The sequence below is a fragment of the Numenius arquata genome, chromosome 8 (assembly GCF_964106895.1).
Source record: "Numenius arquata chromosome 8, bNumArq3.hap1.1, whole genome shotgun sequence".
NCBI lineage: Eukaryota > Metazoa > Chordata > Aves > Charadriiformes > Scolopacidae > Numenius > Numenius arquata.
In genome coordinates, this window is record NC_133583.1 from 19,840,638 (window position 1) to 19,859,167 (window position 18,530).

Consider the following 18,530-nt stretch of genomic DNA (forward strand, 5'->3'; position numbering starts at 1 on the left):
TGGGACTATTTTTGTGTTCTTACCCTCCTGTTCTTTTCTCTAGTGTGTCTGTTTTCTACTGCTGTCAGCAGTAGCATGTATAGCTGGACAGATTTTTGTCCTTATCCACTCATTCCTGTTGAGCATGACATTGATTTGTATTTTAGTCATTTTGCAAGCTGGATCACTTGAGAACATAGAGGCTTTTTCAGGTTGATTTTCTTCAGCTTAGGCTGTCCACCCAAGGGTGGTTGGGCATCATCAACCCAGGCTATATATCAGACTGCTATCTAGTGCTGAGGCGAGTGCTTTTTGCTCTTAGTGTTTTACTGCATACATAATAGGACATTTACCTACACTAAAATCCTATCTCAACTTTATAGATGTATCCTAAATATCCCAAACTATTCTAAAATGGATATGAATACCCCACAAGTAAGGAAAAGTTTCCATGTATACTCATTAACTATGATTACTTCACTGAAAGTAAGGATGGAAGTAGTTGTCTTCTGCTTCATGATCTTCTTCAGTTTCGTGATCATGTGTTTCGTGATTTTCTTCTGCTTCATTGTATTCTTCTGGTGTTAAAAATCGTCGAAACACGGGTGTTCTTAGCTGGGTTGACTTGTTGACATTAACATTTTGTTCACCATAATATATGGTTCGAATGTGAGGGAAGCAAAAGAATGCGTATGAGCTTATTGGAATCGTAAGCTTATTTTGGTCCACCCGTATATAGGTTAATTGGTTGGTGTTCCTTGGATCAATAGTCGGACACATCAAAGTAACATTTATGACTGTAAGAGAGAAAATATTAATTAAAATAAGAAAATAGTTATATTTAAGACCTATTGCAAAAGTGAAACTTAGGTTTTGAAATTTAAACCAGAGAATATTTTTGTGATTCACAGTATTAATGTAATCTTTCTCTGTGGTTTAAATTGGTTTTGTAAATGACAGTGATAACAGTTTTGGGGTTTGCAAAGTATGAGGTTGTGGGGTAAAGAAAAAATATATGTGACTACCACTACAATTTGTAACTACTATTTTATGTGACTGGAGTATTTTCTGAATTCCCTTTCTCTGTATGTTTTATCCATTTCATAATCCGAAGCAATCTTCAAAAAAGTTTCAGCTTGTTATATGAAAAGCTGGTTATTAACTTTCCCAAAAATTGCATATTAGGGGTAAGGTGCAAAAATAAAATCTTTTCTAGTTTCACTGTTGTGGTCTCAACTAACCGAGGATGTTTACACCACATCATGAAGAAGATTGGATATTCTGCCGGCACTGAAAGCTGATTAGAAGCTACAGAGCTGTATTTGCTCCTGAGAAGTACAGTGTGTTTGAGCTCTGGGTCAGTGCCACGCTAATTGGTTAGTTCAGAACACTAAGAGCTCAAGCCCATCTCTCTGCAAAGGACACGAGAGTACCTCTTGGACAACATGCAAATTTGGATGACTGCTGCATTCTATGCTTGATCTATACATGTCAACTGGGAAGCTGTAAGGTGGCAGGTCCTCAAAACAAAGGACACAACTAAAGAGATGTTTCTGCTAGTTCTTGATTTGGGCTAAAAGTTCTTAATTCCGAATGGCGGGTATGCCAAACTCGCCCCCTCCCACAACCAATGCCAAAATCCACTAAGTTTTTTGCTTTTAAAGAACTACAACCATCAACATACTTTCAATGTCATTGTCTTCAATATATAAATGCTGCAAACTTCTTGGAATATAGAATACTTGTTTCAGTTTATTATGTCCAAGATTAAGTTCTGTAAGGTTGGGTAGATTAAAGGTGTTGCGTGGAATGTTCTGCAGGTTATTGTGGGACATTCTTAGAGCAATGATTTTTGGCAGTCTGTTGAAATAGTTTTCTGGAATATAAGAAATGGAGTTATTTTCAACAGAGAGATACATTAGTGACGATGGTAGATCAGGAGGCATAGTCTGTAATTTGTTGTTGCATAAGTTGAGCTGCATTAAATTTTTCATGTTTGAAAAAGGTTTTCCTTTGAGTACTGAGTCACCAAGAAAATTATTGCAAAGGTCAAGCATGGTTATGTTGGATAATCCTTCCAATCCATTTCCAGGTAGCTGAGAAATCTTATTGAAACCAAGGAGGAGTCTCTCTAGAGAGCTGGGGAGTGGGAATGGAAATTCTTCTAATTCATTATGTTGTAAATGCAGTTGCAGTAAGTTTGAAAGTTTGGCAAAAACACCATGGTCAATCAGATGAGATTTAATTTTGTTGTGGCTGAGGTTAATTTCTCTTACGAAGGTAACATTAGTGAATGGTCCTGCAGGCACAGCTTCAATATCATTGTTTTGCAGATAAAGCTGTTGGACGTGACTAGGGATATTTGGTATGGTCTTCAATTTACGATGATCACAGTACATTGATAATGGAAAAGCTGGTGGACAAAAGCATTCTCTGGCGCACTCAAATGGAAAAGGAAGGCGGGGAACTTCAGCTTGTGTATTTGGATTAAAATAATATGGATGTTGATGATCTGGCTCCTCATATTCATCCTCAAAATCATAGTCTTCATATTGACAGAAAACCATAGCAGCCCAGAGGAGGAGAATGACTGATAGCTGGCTCAGAATCTCCATATTGAAATTTGTATCTTGTATCCTGTTGATGAGAAGGAAAAATAAGTTTATTAGATAGTCATAAAGTAAATCACACATAAGTTTAATTTTTAAGAAGCAGCAATAAAATTAAGTAGAATAATGCATAAATTTTTTTTTGCAACACTCTCAGTGACATTATTAGCAAAACCAAATTTTAATCTGTGTCTTTCAAGAAAACAGCCATAAACAAATACACTGTCCTTGAAGTAAGCATAAGTTTTCTTGTTTGACTTCAGATGAGGAGCAGCTTTCTACCTGTGCTGTGCGCTGTTTACTGAAAGACACGATAACAGTTTGGAGTAGGAAAAAAATCGCAGTCTTTGTTCCTTTCTCGCTTTATTACAGAAAAGTTGCAAAAGGTCTTTTTATACGGAGTGGTATAGTTGGGGGTTTGTATTGGACATTTGAGGTGTTGCATTCTTTCCAGTGTAATGGGTTAAGCATCAGCCTTACAAGTCAGTTTTCAATAGGAGCAGATGGAATTCCCAAGGAATGTTTCTTCCTCAGACATTTGGAAACGCGTAGATAGCCTTATTAAACTCTGTCAAGATGAAAACTTTTTTTGCAGATGTATTAGTTATTCTCACTATGAACTTGCACTGCACAAATGGTGTGTGGTCGGTGTCACAGAATCACAGACGTGTTGTTTGGAAGGGCCTTTGGGCAATCACTTTGTCCAGCCTGGTGCTGCAAGTGTTTACATCTCCAACTGTAGATCAGATCAGCCTAGGCTTTGTCTGGGTGAGCCTTGAAAATCTTCAAGGATGGAATTCCAGCACCTCTCTAAATAACTCAGGTTAGTGCTGTAATACATTCCTTGTGAAGAAATTTGCTAGTCTTACTAAACATCCAAGCCATGGCTTGTGTCTGTTGTCCTTGTTTTTAAACAAAGTCATTTTTATTACAAATATATATCATTGACTAAGGTGAGGTAACTGCAGGACCATTTCTGTAAATAGAACAGTGAAACAGATTGCTTTGAAATACATTTTATGTAAGATAGAAATTTACATGGCGTTGGTGATTGTCTGTTCTGTGGCATTTTATGTTGTTTTGCCATTATTTTCTGTAATACAGCTGCATATCATGTAAATGTTCATTGATAAAAAGTTTTTTTCATAGACTTCCTGTGCTTCTGTAATTATATGTTCTTTATAGACATGAACTAATTTACCTTCAAAGTACCCTTCTGAGGTGAAATACTGATGTAGTGAAAGCCAAATAATTTTGCATGTCAAATTTCTGATGCTTCAAAGGCAGAGTAACATTTTAGAGCACTTCATGCAGTTGAAGGAACCCTGTTATTTGGCAGAATTAGAGTTGTGAATCATGTTAAGCTGTTCAGCTTAAACAACAGAAGAGTGAAAATGTAACCTTGCAGGTCAAAGCACATAAATCATGGAAAAATTTAAGAGACTTTGCTCAGTATAGTGTGGGAACCCTGAGGCAGAGGAAAGCAGATACTCAGATATTGAGTGTTGTTTTTTTTTATGATGAGGGGACTTCTTATAATCAGAGGACTCTTTTTTCTTTTTTTTTTTTCTTGATGCTTTTAATACTTTTTACCAAACAATTAAGTGGTATCAAAGGAGATGAGACTTACAAATGCTTATTTCCTGTGCTTCATAGTGGTGATTAATTCCTAATGCATGATGTAGCCTACAAATTGAATGAGAGAGAGAATCCTAAGGAAAAAAGTACTAACAATCATGAAATTTAATGCCTCCGTGTAATCTTCTTGTGTTGCACACAGCCTGTGTGTGACAACGGCGAGGTGAAATCTTTTGTGCTATTGTCTAACTTGCATTTTTAACTTTGTATCATTTGTGTTTGAATGGTTCTTTAATCAAGCACAACTGATTAAAATCTTAAAACCAGGTTTGGATGGAGTCACTTGTTTGCAACCCCACTATAGGCTGGTCTTCAGCAAAGTCAATGTCTCTACAACCCTACAGCATCATCAGCTGTCTGAGCTAATCCAAGTAAATGGCACAAATATGCTCTTGGTTTCCTTTTGATTCCTGTTACTGGACTGAAACAGAGAGGCAGAACTTCAGCTTCACCTTCTGGTTCAATTCTCTCAGAACTTCTACTAGGTGTTACAAAATTTCCAAATAATAATTTTGGTTCTCAGTGCCACAATAGTCTTTAGAAACCAGGAAGAACAACTTGGGAAAGTTCTGCCTAGTTTGAGGAAAAAGCTTACTTAGGCCTTCATGCAATTGATCCACTTGCCATGTAGACAATGTGAAGAGAATTATCATCACCTTAGATGGAACGATAAGTAATAGGTACCAAAGTCTGTCACTGGTTTTATATAGAGAGAGGAGCTGGTGGGGAATTTTTTTTATACTTCAGCTGTAGCTGGGTGTATTTCTAGTAGAATAGCAACTGTCCTGCCAGGCCTATGGGTCATGTCTCAAAACACTGAGGTACTAACAGTTCTGCATGAAATATTTCTAAAACTTAACTAGCTTTAAAACAAAGAATGTTTTAGAGGTGAACCTTGATAACGGGGGAAGCAAGTCAGATGCACACAGTATGATAAACTGCATGCTTCACAAAGTAGAAAGAAACCAGAAAATTTCAGAAGCATGATTCTCTACCATGCATAATAAACTCCAAGCTTAGTAACTGTATTTGTAAACAGTTTACTAGCAGAAAGCTAAAAATTATATAACATGCATGAATCAACTCTTAACTGCAAAAAGTAACACAACCGGTTCATTTTATTCCTGTTTACCAAGAAAACTTACTTTTGGAAGTCTGTGAAGCTCAAGTCGTTGAGGGCAGCAAGTTATTGTGCTGGTGAAATCATCTGAGGAATAGCCTAACACAGCTGGAGGAACAAAAGATCTCTCTAAACCATATTTTGTGGTGAGGAGGCTTGTGGGAAGGCAAAGCAAAATAACAGCCTTAGCCCCTCTTCTGATTTGCCAGGGAAAAAAAAAAAGTCTTGTGCCACATCATCAGTTACTGTGAATGCTGTGTCATAAGTCTGTAAAGTGATTTCTGCTTTTGTTAAAATCACTTCAGAATTATTTGCAAGACTCTTTCAGTGTTACCAGTTCCCATTAGAAAAAAACGAGAGGGTAAGACTTCAAAAAATATTTCAGAGGTTGTTAGTTCATAGTGTGGTTTCAACTACGATGATTCAGTTACTCAAAGGATTTGTCCTCTGGAGAATGAAGTTAAACAGTAAAAAATTAACCTTATCAAGATTGAGGGAAAGCATGTGCTATAGTAAAGCTCTTCTGAACATCTTCCATTTTATACTTTTTTCCCCTCCATAATCCATATTTCCTGTTTCCTTCACGCAAAGTAATTGTGCTATACAGTGCTGTATGGTGTCATACTTCTCAGTGTTGTTTTAAAGTTATGGTTTGAGATTCACAGTAAATTTCCAACATGTTTTTGCTAAGTTGTATAGAAAGAGCATAAATCTTCCTATGAGAAAGACAAGTACGACATTAGATATAAACTATTTAATGAAGAAAAATATTTTTCATAGCTTTTAAGAGGGGGGAAAAAAAAGGCATGTTTATCTGCTTTTGCTGCTGTATGGTACTTAACTGTCATAAATTCAAAAAATGGAGACTTTTTTTTGTTGAAGCGAGATGCTGTTCTGGATTAATTGTATGATTTATCAAAAGCATTTAATTTTGCTTTTGGTTTGGTAAAACAGTTACATTATTTCAAAATTTAGTCACAAGGGAGAATCTGGTTCTTAAAAAAGCATAAGTGCCTTAGAGGTACCATATTTGAGAAAATAATACAATAGTAAGTTTTACTTTTTTTTTGTCTTTGATCCTCCTGAAGCTGGTTATTTGCTTGACCTTTTCAAGTTTCCTCTGTACCACTGATGACAAGAACATTGTTTAAGAAGATAAATCATGCATGTTTCTAACATTTGGGATATAAAGAAAAGTACCAGAAATCAAGATCAAAATAATATCATAGGAGTTGGCGACACTGGAACTAGAGTAAAGCAGTCATATATTTGTGTAAAGAATCCTGAATACAAGGGAGAGGTTGAAAGTGTAAAATTAAAACTACGTAGTCCTTTATTAACAGTACTGTCAATAGTTGAAGAGCTACATTGTGCCACTAAACCCAAATAATACTAAACAACAAAAGTAATTGATTTTTAAAATAATTAGAATACATTCATAATGGTGAATGAAAAAAACCCCACTAAGTTTGTTATGCCAGTTAGTAAAATGTTATTTGTTGCTACAAAGTTTTGGGTTTTTTAAGCACAACACAAAGAACACGGTGCAAATTTTTGGATATATTAACAGTTCTGAATAAAACATATGCAAAAATTAAAAATATTTTCTCTAAAGATAAGAATTGGACCAAATTAGAATTTGAATTTCATACCTGATATTTTTCTATCGTTTTCTACCACTGATTGTGTCCCAAATCCTGTTAAGCTATCAGAAGACTTAAAATCTCATGATGTATTTAAAAATCCATGGTGGCAGAGCAAGAGTTTGTCTTTTTGAAAAATTGCAGCAAAAGCTCTTGATTCAAAGCTTGTTTAGCTGCGGAATATGATGCAGATCTAGCCATGGGATATATTAAGACTCAATTCTTTTTTTCATTGCATGAGCTGTCTTGGATACAAACAAGTCTATACTTTGTGATCTTGGTCAAGTGGTGTGGTTTGAAATTCTCTTAGTTTTGATTTGAGGTGTGGTATGAATTTCCTTACAAGGAGGATAATGAGAGGATTAAATTTAACATCATTCATGTAAGAATTCTTGTTTCAAAGGCTATGACAAATCTATTAAGTTTTCAGTTTAAAAAAGTTTCATAAGGACTTATTTTTACTGCTGATTTTGTAAATTTTTTTCATCATTTTATTTATGGAGTCATGTTGCAAAGTGAGGCGTATACCAAGACAGAAGTCAGGGTTGGCTTGAAGCTGATTTGTTTTCTGAAGCCAAACTTGGATGGATCCTTTTTGTAAATTAAAATGTTTGAAATTTTATCATCTTCATAAACTGCATTCAATTTATGAGACTTGTTAGCTTTTTCAACTTTGGTTCTGAACTGAAGGCTTAAGAAAGGAGACATTCTAATATTTTGTGATTTTATGTTTGTTTAGCTAGTTGAGTTAACTTTAAAAATTTGAAATTTCCAAATTTTAGCCAAAATATTCATAGAATAAGTAGAGAAGATAACCAGTGGCACTGAGGTAAGTGGGACTGGCTCTGAGAAAAGAAGGAATAAAGTATACTGCTTGGCCTTTTGCCTGTATTTCCTGTTTTACTATAAAAGATTCTTGCATTTCTTCGGAGTTCTTCCACGCTCCAACTTACAATGATCCATATGAAGCCTGGAGAAAGGAAATAGAAGGTGCATATTGCTCATAGAGGATTAAAGGGAATCAAATGAAGGTAAGCTCTGTAAGTTAGAACTGAGAACTGTCTTGGGAGCATAGTCTTGTTAGAGTTAGAAAGGTCTTCAGCTAAGATCTGTCCCTGCTATCAGATGTCTGAGGAAAAGCCTCAAGCTGAAAATTTTAAAATCCTCACTTGACAACTTTGAAGGTATTCTGTGGTTTTGATGAGAACTGGTGATGTTAGTTTGTTATTCTGATTGCACCGTAGAAAAGGGAATGCCTGATCAAATATAATGAGGAAGTTTGAATGCTGTAATTTGGATCCCCGTAAAGCTTGTGGGTTTCAGAAGTAAGAAACAGCCTTAGGCATATATCATCTAGACTGGGCTGCAATTCAAAGTCAGATTGTAGGCACACAAAATGCAGATATAAAACTCTTTGCATCCTAGTTTCTAGTTCTTAACTGGCAGTCCAAAAACAGTCAGCAGACCACCTGCAAAGTCACCTCTGTGACTCTCGCATGTGATCTGCAACAGCACTTCTCATTTGTGCTTAACATCAACAAAAGTAACTGATTATCAAGATCGTAGTGGCTGCTGGATTTATTTATCCTGTGCCGGAACTAATCTGAAAATGCAGATACTGAAGTGTAGAGCTCACAGGAAATCAAGATACTGAATTGCTTGATCTTGCAGTGCCTCCAGCCCAGCAAGAGCCTAGAGCACTCTGTTAGTAATAGGTCTTACAAACTTGTTTTTCTGCTCTTCAGTGGAAAGTCTCCATTCTAGGAGCATGTCCCTGTGCGAATATGCATTTTTAAAGGTCATGGAAAAGGGCCCATCAAATCATATCAACAGTCCTGCAGACCTGAGACAAGACCCAATCTGTTTAAAAAAGGAAAGGAAGGCAGAGCTGTACCGTGTGCGGGGCTCACTGTTGCCCCTGACCTGAACCTTGCTGTGTGGTCTGTACTTATTTCCCATGTAGTAGGTGGTATTATAAGATCAAAGCTCTGGCAACCCTCATTTTAGGCAGCCAGTCTTAAATGTGTTACTTTGTTTTGCTAGGAGCTACTAGGAAGAACATGTTGAGCAACTGAAAACAGTTGAGTTTACAAAACTAAATTTGAAAAATTATTCCAAAGATCTGTTAGACTGTAGATTTTGCATGTGTTTATCAAATGGTTCTCTTAACTAACTTTCTTCATTGACTCTTCTAGTCAAAGGCAGGTTGTGGTTGTTGTTTGTTTTTTATCAGTCTGTTATAACTTGAATATGCATGCTACAACCATGAATTTAAAGAGAAGATTAAGTATGATTTTGTGCAGGTTGCTTCTTGCTGGGAGACCATTATTAGCATCTACTTTAACTTCATTCCTTGAGTCTATTCCAAAGCAGGCACTTCTACTCATTTATTTCAAACCTAAGCTGATAGATGCCTAAAAGAGGGTAGAATTCACATTATCTATCTTAATAATTTAGATTAAAACTTTATTCATTAGCTTGGGTTTTTTTTTTCATTCATTGCTGTGGACTTCATGCATTTTTGTTAAAAGAACTAGAAAACGTGCCTGCAACTTCAGACTGTTCCCATGTTAGTATCCAATCTGCAAATCATGTGTTTATAGCCAAAAAAAAGGCTTTTCCTTCTTGAGGCACTTTCAGACAAGGATAAGGAGTAGTTGTCTAAGTTACCCGCCAAAGAATTCCTGAATGATCATGCATGGGAAAATGTTCGGCATTAGCAGAAATTTTCCCCTTGTACGTGATGGAAAGTGCTTCCCATTTACTCTTTTGAGTGTGTGTAGGAATGAAGGTCCTGCCTTGTTTTTACAATGACTATAGAATGTCTTTCTTTTCATGGTAGATGTATTTCTTTTAATATTTCCAGCACAATAGATGTTTACAACTCTCCTGCCTTGTGGTGCAGAGGATTTTGCCAGGCAGCCTTTCAACTCTCTCCAGTAGTCTGGAAACTGGAGGTAATCCTTAAACTGGTTCTTAATGTTTATTACCCCTCTTTCTTCTAAAGAATAAATCCTCTCATTTTAGCACAAGACCCTGTAATGCTGATATTGCAGCCAGCATTATGTTTATTGCCTGTAGTACTTTTTTTCTGCAGTCAGAATCTGTGACTTGGAAACTTTCATAGAAACACCAAGTATTATTTATATGTCATTCATCTGAACCCTGGCGTATTGTCTTATAAGGAAAGATATAATCTCTGTACCCTTTATTTCCTTCAGTTACTCTGTATTTTTATCTCCATTTTGTTTGGATTTGCTTTAAATGGTATTCATGCTGCTTTAGGAGAGATACTTGTCCACGTACCTATATTCTGCCTGACATTCGAAGTGTTTCTCTACTGTTTGAATAATTTGTGAGTCACAGCTGCTTCTTGGCAAAGCTGAGACAGGGTCTCATAGTTATTTTATCCAAGCACTCTGTGGCAGGAAGTCTTCTGTTTCTTCTATCATTAGCCAGTCTGAGATTCTTGAAAGGCCTTATGGCTGCTTCTGGTGAGGACCCAAACATGGTTCACACCTAAACCAGCTAAACCATTCATGTTATTGGCCATCTCTTTAGGGAGGATGAGTTGCTCTAGACATGAGTCACAGATCTTACATGGTCATCAAGCGTCTGTGTTACCTTATGTCATGCTTCTGACACCTGACTCTTGCTTTGTCCTATCACCTTTTGAGAGTGGAGGTAATGCCTGCAACTATTTGTAGCCAAAATATAAACATCTATAATGCTTTCTTTTTAAAAAATAAATTTAAAAAATATATCTAACTGGGTCTTAGGGGATGGCATGAAACCAGTGCTTTGAGTGATTAGATTGAACTTTATCAGAATTGAACCAATAGTAGTAGCTGCCTTTAAAAATGTTAATATTCTATATGACTGCAGGACGGCTTTCTGAAACTCCCTTTGCACCTTTGCCAGACACTGGGCTTATTGCTGAAACTTCTAAATAAGTCTGTATATTATGAAAGCAGTCACAGAGAGGTGACTGCTATAATTGCTTAGAACTACTAATGGGTGAACTAGATACTAGGTTGAACTAGATACAATGGAAAGTTTGAGTGGAAGGGTACTCTTTAGAAAGACAGTAAAGTTACTTTATGAAGCAATTGCACATCTAACAGATGTCTTTTCCATGCTCGCATTTTCTCCTCTTCTCAGGTTCCTGTGCATTCTGATTTTGGGAGGGAACTGTTAAAGGGGGAAGCATGTGTTATCCTTTCTGTTATAAGCAAAGAAGCAGCCGTATGCGTCTATAATAAACAGGTACTGCTAAGGCAAAGCATTCCTGAAAGAGCAGTAATGAAATATTTTTAATTAGCATGGTAAGAAACCTTTTAACTTTTTTTTTAATGTTTACTGTGTTTATGGCTTTATCATAAATAATGATACAAGGTTTTTGTAAAGAATAACTACTGTTTTTCTTCCATCTAATAGATGGAATCAGTAAGAAGAATATTGAAGATTGGTTTTAGATCAGACTTAGTTTCTACTTTTCTGAAATAGAAGATTGTGGGTTTGACTTTTAGAAATTCATTGTAAATGTGCTTTATTTATCTTTGAACAGCAATATTAATTATTCCAGGAAGACCTTATCATCAAGAGATTTATTTTGCAGTAAGAGCCAAAATACCAAAGGTTTATATTACCAACGCATAATTTCCTACATATTTCACCTTGATCGTGGTCTCAAGGAGAGGAGATATTGGCCTATTGACCTCATACTCGCTTGCTCTGGTTTGTATTCTGAAAAGCTTATTGCTGTATTATTGTAAATGCTAATTGTTAACTGTGATCCTGATGTGACAAATAAGGCATCTCTTGCCATGCTGCTTAAGAAAGTACTTTATGGGGTCTGACTATTGACAGTGGTAGTTGGAGATTTGAAGTATGTTTTCTTCTGCAAAGCATTGCAACAGAGTTTATCTTCATATCAGGTGTGCCAAAATTACAGGCCTTGTCAGGTATAGGACATAGCTTGTCAGGTATGACATAAAACTATTAACTTTACTACCCAATTTAGGTAGATGTCTGCATGGAACATAGCTTCTAAATGTACTCTGATTCTTTCATCTCAAAATTTATAATAATACGTGGAGATTCTGCTTGTTGTTATTATCGGACAGCATTAGGCAGTTAGTGAATATGGGGAGAAAGAATTACACTGTTTTACTGACATTTACTACTTCTGTATTTATGAAAGTTATTTGAGTTTCTTTCTCTATTTTAGTTATTTTATAAATGGAGTTAAATAAAAGTTGTTCTTTGCCCTTTGAAAACTAGTATTTGAAGAAATAGAAAATATTGGAAATAATAATTTACAAGAGGGTAACATCTAAATGGAAATTGTATGTATTAGCATAAAATATAAATGAAAAATATGCATTCCAAAAGTCAAAGTAAGGTTTCATGAAATTATTAATTTCTTGCTGATAAACATTATTTTTTTTTCTTGAGCAAGTAATAGTTATGTTGTATGACTATTGCTGCTGGAGAAATGAGTAGACAGTTCCTTTTATTATTCTTGCAGAACACTAGGTTATTATATCACTTCCTGAATCTGAACATCTACTCATCAGGTTAATACATAAGTGGCTTCTTCATTTTCTTCGTGCTAAAAAATTGGGCCCTATTACTCACCCATGAGTCACTTAATCTGTTCCTTATTTCATCCTGTAGAATATAAAGAAGAAGAATAGTATGGTGTCTGGATGTTCTTCTCGGTGCCCTAAGTAGGATATAAATTTTGGTAGCATAGTATCTTTTAGAATGGCAGGGCAATTTTCCTTCCCCAAATGAGAAACAAAGGACTTAAGGTCTTCTGTGAACATTGTTTCTGGAAGAAAAATATTTTCATTGGTCTCTATATCCAAAAAGCACTTGGAAATAATACAGGCTGAACAATTAAGGAGCAAGTGCATGCTTGTGTCGGTAACTTGCTCACTCTCTGTCCCTCAGGCGTTTTTACATCCTTTGGCAACCAGTCAACTAGAGATTTTTTTTCTATGCTTAACAGAGAATGTAACTCTTTAACATTTACTGCAAATGTAATTGTGAAGCAAGAATATTAATTTCAATGTTGCTCCCCTTGACTCTGACAGAAACTTTTGTACAGGTGATCGTACATGCATAATGACATCGGTGTGTGGAACATAGTGCACGAGATGCATGATGGTCTGTACATATATGCAGCTGGTCTATATATATCTATCCAGGCTCATTAAATTTACTACTTATGCACAGGGAGTTTGTGGCAAGACTTAGCTGTGTGTGGAAACGTGTGGGATTCTCATCAAAATTGCATCCACAGTGCTGCTGTTCCAGAAATCTCATGGTCTTCAAATTTCTCCTGGACAAGAATTTGAGACAGAAAAGGTGTTGATGCATAGGAAAACCTGGCTGTATGCTATTCCCACTGCAATCATAGCAGCGTAATGGTTAAATCCAGAATTGCATTGTTCAGTTGAGTAGAACTGTTCGTATTTTATATGAAAAACTGCAACAAGTCTGTCTGTTGGCAGTATGTTATGTTGAGCTAATCTTTTGTTGGCTAACACAAGCTTTGAGAAACATCCCAACTTGTTTCAAATTATTGATTAGTTTGGGGAATATCTTAAATATTGTGAAAGCCTTTCTGTTTATTTTATACTTCACACTATCTTCCATCTCAGGTGATTGATTGAGTATGCAGGCGAAATCTTACATTTATCTTACCAGATAATTTTAGACAGTGGTATGTGATACGTGGCATTTGGAATTCGAGTCAGATTTTCATTTACTCCAGGGCTCTTCCATATGGTTCCTATTAGCAGCTTTGTTCTCAAATCTCTAGTCTCCCCAGAAAGGAGGAAAAAAAAAATAAATCCCAAGAAACAATCTGAAATTCTAAACATAGAGAAGGAAAAAAAAATATGCTTCAGATCGTGATTTCATTATCTTTTAGTGTACCATTGCTTTTATTGTCATCCTGGTGTTAAATTCTGGTCAAAATACAATGGAGATATTAATGTTTCTTTTGTCTTTTGTGGTATACATTAGTTTTTCTGGATAAATAGTACAATATTTTAACCAGGAATCTGCTCTTAAGACTGTGAAATAGTGATGTTTGGTGGTATTCCTAATATTTTCATTTGAATTTCCTTATTTGATTTGAAATTAATTGGAAAAAAAAGCTTATGTTACTAATTTTTTTCTTGTTAACCTGCCATTAAAAAACCAAACACTTGTGAAGTAGATTTATTTATTTATTCATTTATTTATTAAAAGCAAGGTAACATAACCAGAAACTTTGAGGAATGGAGAGAAAAAATTGATGTAGTTCAAACTTGTAAAGTTGAGATCTCTTGTTTTTGTTCAACTTTACTGGGCAGTCTTCTCTGAGATATTTGAAGTTGCTTCAACAGATTTCAGTGAATGCAACTACTTGTAGCATTATTAGTGGTAAATATAGAAATATTAGCTAGAAACCTAAGCTCTGAAAGATTTAACTCTCTAGATTTAACGTAAACTTGAAGAGAAACTTTATAAGATTAGTAAACGGCCAACTATGTTTGAATGAGGATGGTACATATTTTAATGTTGGTACTTGCTGTCTTTGAGAGCAGAAATCAATTCTTAGGACATAGATAAATGCTTTTTGAAATCATGTTAAATGATTTAAAAGTTTCATAAGCATAACCTGGTTTAGGTAGCTGAACTATTTTACCGCTTTACCAAACCAATTTGAATGTTTAAAAACGTGAATATCTTAATTTATATACTGTTTTCTCCTGATCCAGTCTTGGGCATTTGCCTCACTTTTGGGGAAATGCTGGCGCAGGAATTCTTGATGGGATACTTGCTGATGTGAAGCTTTCTGGAAGCTTCTACTATGGTTATAATAGTCAAATGTTCATCTCTTGATTTCCTAAGATAAAGGAACTTTTTGTCTTTGTTACTTATTTCAGCCAGTATCTTTTGATCCTCATTGCCAATTATAACCAAATTTGACACAGGATAGAGGGAAATGTATAGGTACTTTCTACAAACTTTTGAAAAATAGCAACTGGGTAGAGGAAAGTGCTCCAAAGAGGTACTTCAACTGAGGCAAAGACAGTTATAAATTCTCCTTCTAAGAGTAAGCAGTCAGATGGCAAGACGAAACAGGTGTTGACTAACCCCTTGGCATACTTTTAGCTCTGTCACTTGGCAGCCAAACTGGTGGGAGCTGTGGAAGGCAGCTGTAGGAGAACATGCTGAGGTATTGGTGTGAGGTAGAGACAGGAAGAACCTGGGAGTTGTGAGGCTCAAATTCATCCATAGGAATCCAGGCTTCTGTAGCTTCCTTGTTCGTGGAGTGATTTAGAGACAGCAACACTGGGAATGAAGACATTGCCCTTATCCTTCTAACACAGCCCAGGACAGTGGTAGCCTTCTTGCTGCAAGGGCACATTGTTGGCTCATGTTCAGCTTCTTGTCCACCAGGTCCTTCCCTGCAAAGCTGCTTTCCAGCTAGTCTAGCATTGACCAATGCCTGGGGTTATTGCTCCCCAGCTGCAGGACTTAGCAATTCCCTTTGTTTAACTACATGAGGTTCCTGTTGGCCCATTTCTCCAGCCCATTGAGATTGCTCTGGACGGCAGCTCAACACTCTGGCCTATCAGCTGCTCCTTCCACTTTTGTGTCATCAGCAAACTTGCTGAGGGTAATCTGCCTTGTCATCCAGATCATTAATGAAGATGTTGAACAGAATTGGAGCCCGTATTGACTCCTGGGGTGCACTACTAGTTACTGACCTCCAACTAGAATTCACTAGATAGCCCCCTGCTCTGCTGCCTGCCCTTCAGACTTCCACCTCTCTGCTGCCTGCCCTTCAGACTTCCACCTCTCTATCTGCTCATCCAGCACATACTTCATTATGCTTTTATGATTTTACAACTCTTTTTCCTAAGGGCACGCAGTGATATCCAAGTAGCTGTGCTCTTTCTCTGTCCATCTGTCCTTTTCTCTTTCCTGTCACTTCTGAGCATAGCTTGCCAGATACACTGAATTCCTGCAGGTTTTATGTAAATTGACAGCTGGGCAGAGGAGGAAGATACTATTGATACTGGGAAAAGGAAGAAAAATCAACACTACTTCATCTTATTTAGCAGCAAGAGAAGTTCCTAGATGATCTGTGAGTTTCATACAGTAGATGGCAGACAATGAAGTAGCTGGTTCTGAACCCATGCTTCTAACCTATGAATATATTGCTGTGAAGGAAATACAGGAAATAAGAAGACACTGCACTGGGACCAATATCATTAAGTATATGAGGTAGAACGGGATTTTGTGATCCTATTGATCACAAATTGAGGGTTGCATGGGGTAGGCATCTTTACAAGATTGTTTTTCATTAGATGTCTTGCTTGCAGAACAAACTTACATCTCAAACTGAAGTGGTTTGATACTTCAAAATTTGGTTTTGTTTGTTTGATTTTTGAACATGGATATGAAATAAATCCTGTTTTATTGAATGTACATTTTGACTTACGTGGTATGCACTTGCCATAGCTGATAGTGCAAGTTAAAATCGTGACTTGATAGTATTTTGTATTCTTTAAACTTTCAGTATCTTACTAGGTTTGCTGTTATTTGTCTGCCAATGTTGTGTAATTTCTATATTATTCTTTATATTGCTGTATTTTAAGGTACTGCATTAAATAGGTTGATATTGGGGAAAGAGGCAGGGAGAAGAGTCAGAGTTATGGTTATGGACAAGTTAATGGTGTAGAGCAGGACATAGAACTCAGTCTTTAGAAGTACTCAAATAGGCTACTCTGCTTAATCACCGTTTGTGAGATTTACTGGGCTGTTACTGTGCAGTAACAGGCTTTGCTATTTATTCTTCAGAATGACTTTTCCTTCTATTGGTAACAATAGTCTGCCATCCTCTGGTGAAATTTGTTAACTATCTTGTAAGAACCTGACAGATTTTCAGAAGAGAAGCCCATTAAATTTGGAAAGCTTAGACAGAATAAATATTATTTTTTTATTAATATAATTACTTGTACAAGGAATAAGTAGTAAGAGAAGACTCTTGGAAGGATTTATATCAAATCCCTCCTTCCTTTTTCCATAACATCTGTGCAGAATGTAAAGGGGGGATTTATTTCTTGACCGTTTTTCTGTCTGCTGAACTGCTTTGTTCTGTGAAAGACCATTGAACACTAGTGTATTATCATTAGTTAGCTTTTATTCTGTTAACTTAATTGCTGTCCATATTCAGAAATCATTGCTGAAACCGTGTACATTTTATACAGGTTGTGAAACTATTTTATATTGTAATGCCTGTATGTCATTGTCACATCCACTTGAGTTTATGTTAAAGTATGCTAAAGTTGTAAGATGTGTAAATTATTAGTTATCATTACCCACAAATGCTAGCTGAAGAGTGACATCTGAAAAGAGTGGAGCATTGTTGAATGTAGTTTTTCTTGTAGGTGACAGACTTCCTATTAATTTATGTGATGTTGTATAGGAAATAACTGTCTTTTCTCTAAAAATAATTTACAGGAGGCAGAATGAAGCATTTAATACTTACCTGCCTTAATGCAAAATTGCCAATGTAGTTTAAGTCACAGATGATGTTTTTTAAACTTTCAAGCTAGCTGATTTTGCCTTGAAGATGACAAAAAGCTAAGAAGTTGATGAAATCCTTTAGATAGTAGTTATTAAGTATGAGGGTGGAAGTAGTATCTTCAAAATACTGTTGCAGTTTCTCCTATGAATGTTATATGTATCCATGGATGCTGACTGTAGAAAGAGTTTCTCAGTCTGAATGCATGATGAACATGAAAGAGTGAGAAGGCAGGAGTTTTTAAGGCTTTGGAAGGGTAAGACCAAGACTGTACAGTTTTCTACCTCTTAGGACTTCGCTACATTTTTACAAAGATTTCCCATTATATTGACTTCAACAGTGGACCTAACGTTTGGTGAAAGTCTTACGAGAATACCTGTATAGAATTCTTAGGTTTAGAAAGTACTAACCATGCTTTCTAGGGACTAGGACTACTCTGCTAAAGCCATGCCGCAAGAAAAGTTTCAGATGTGGTCCAAGACTGAGGGACGCTTTCTGGAGTCTGTATGGGGATCATTAACTAGCCTCAGCCAAATCTCCTTGCCTTTGCGAACCAAAAAGCCCAGTGGCCATTTTTCTTACATGTGCCTGGCAGTTAGTCACGGGAACACAGGCCGTTTGAACAAAAACAAGAGGGATTTTATTTTTTCATGTGGCAACCTACTCATCTGTGGGCATTTGTTATGTTTGGAAATCTTATACAAAATGCAGTCACTAAGATTTACTGAGAATATAGGTAATTGCTTCCAAGAGCTCCTTGCTGGTGAGAAGGTTGGTTGAACTGGCCTGCTTTGGGGTAGAGAGGGGGAGGCTAACAGAAGGAAGCAGTAGTTCTACACATGTTCAGACCTTACTCCATCTTCTTAAATGTCTTCATCTTGGCAGATTCAGCGTTTCTGTTATCCATTGCATAAGCTTCAATTAGGTAACAAATTGTTTGCTTT

The 18,530-nt window shown here is 36.4% G+C and overlaps 2 protein-coding genes across 2 annotated transcripts in view; one reads left to right on the forward strand and one right to left on the reverse strand.

Annotated features, from left to right (window-relative positions):
* Positions 1-18,530, forward strand: part of CENPP (centromere protein P) — a 142,017-nt gene that overhangs the window by 40,948 nt on the left and 82,539 nt on the right. The gene's annotated exons all lie outside the window — the stretch shown is intronic.
* On the reverse strand, positions 457-5,585 carry OMD (osteomodulin). The gene is given in 5 exon segments (XM_074151809.1): positions 457-776; positions 1,664-2,616; positions 5,359-5,371; positions 5,374-5,561; positions 5,563-5,585. Coding segments are annotated over 5 exon segments (1,497 nt in total).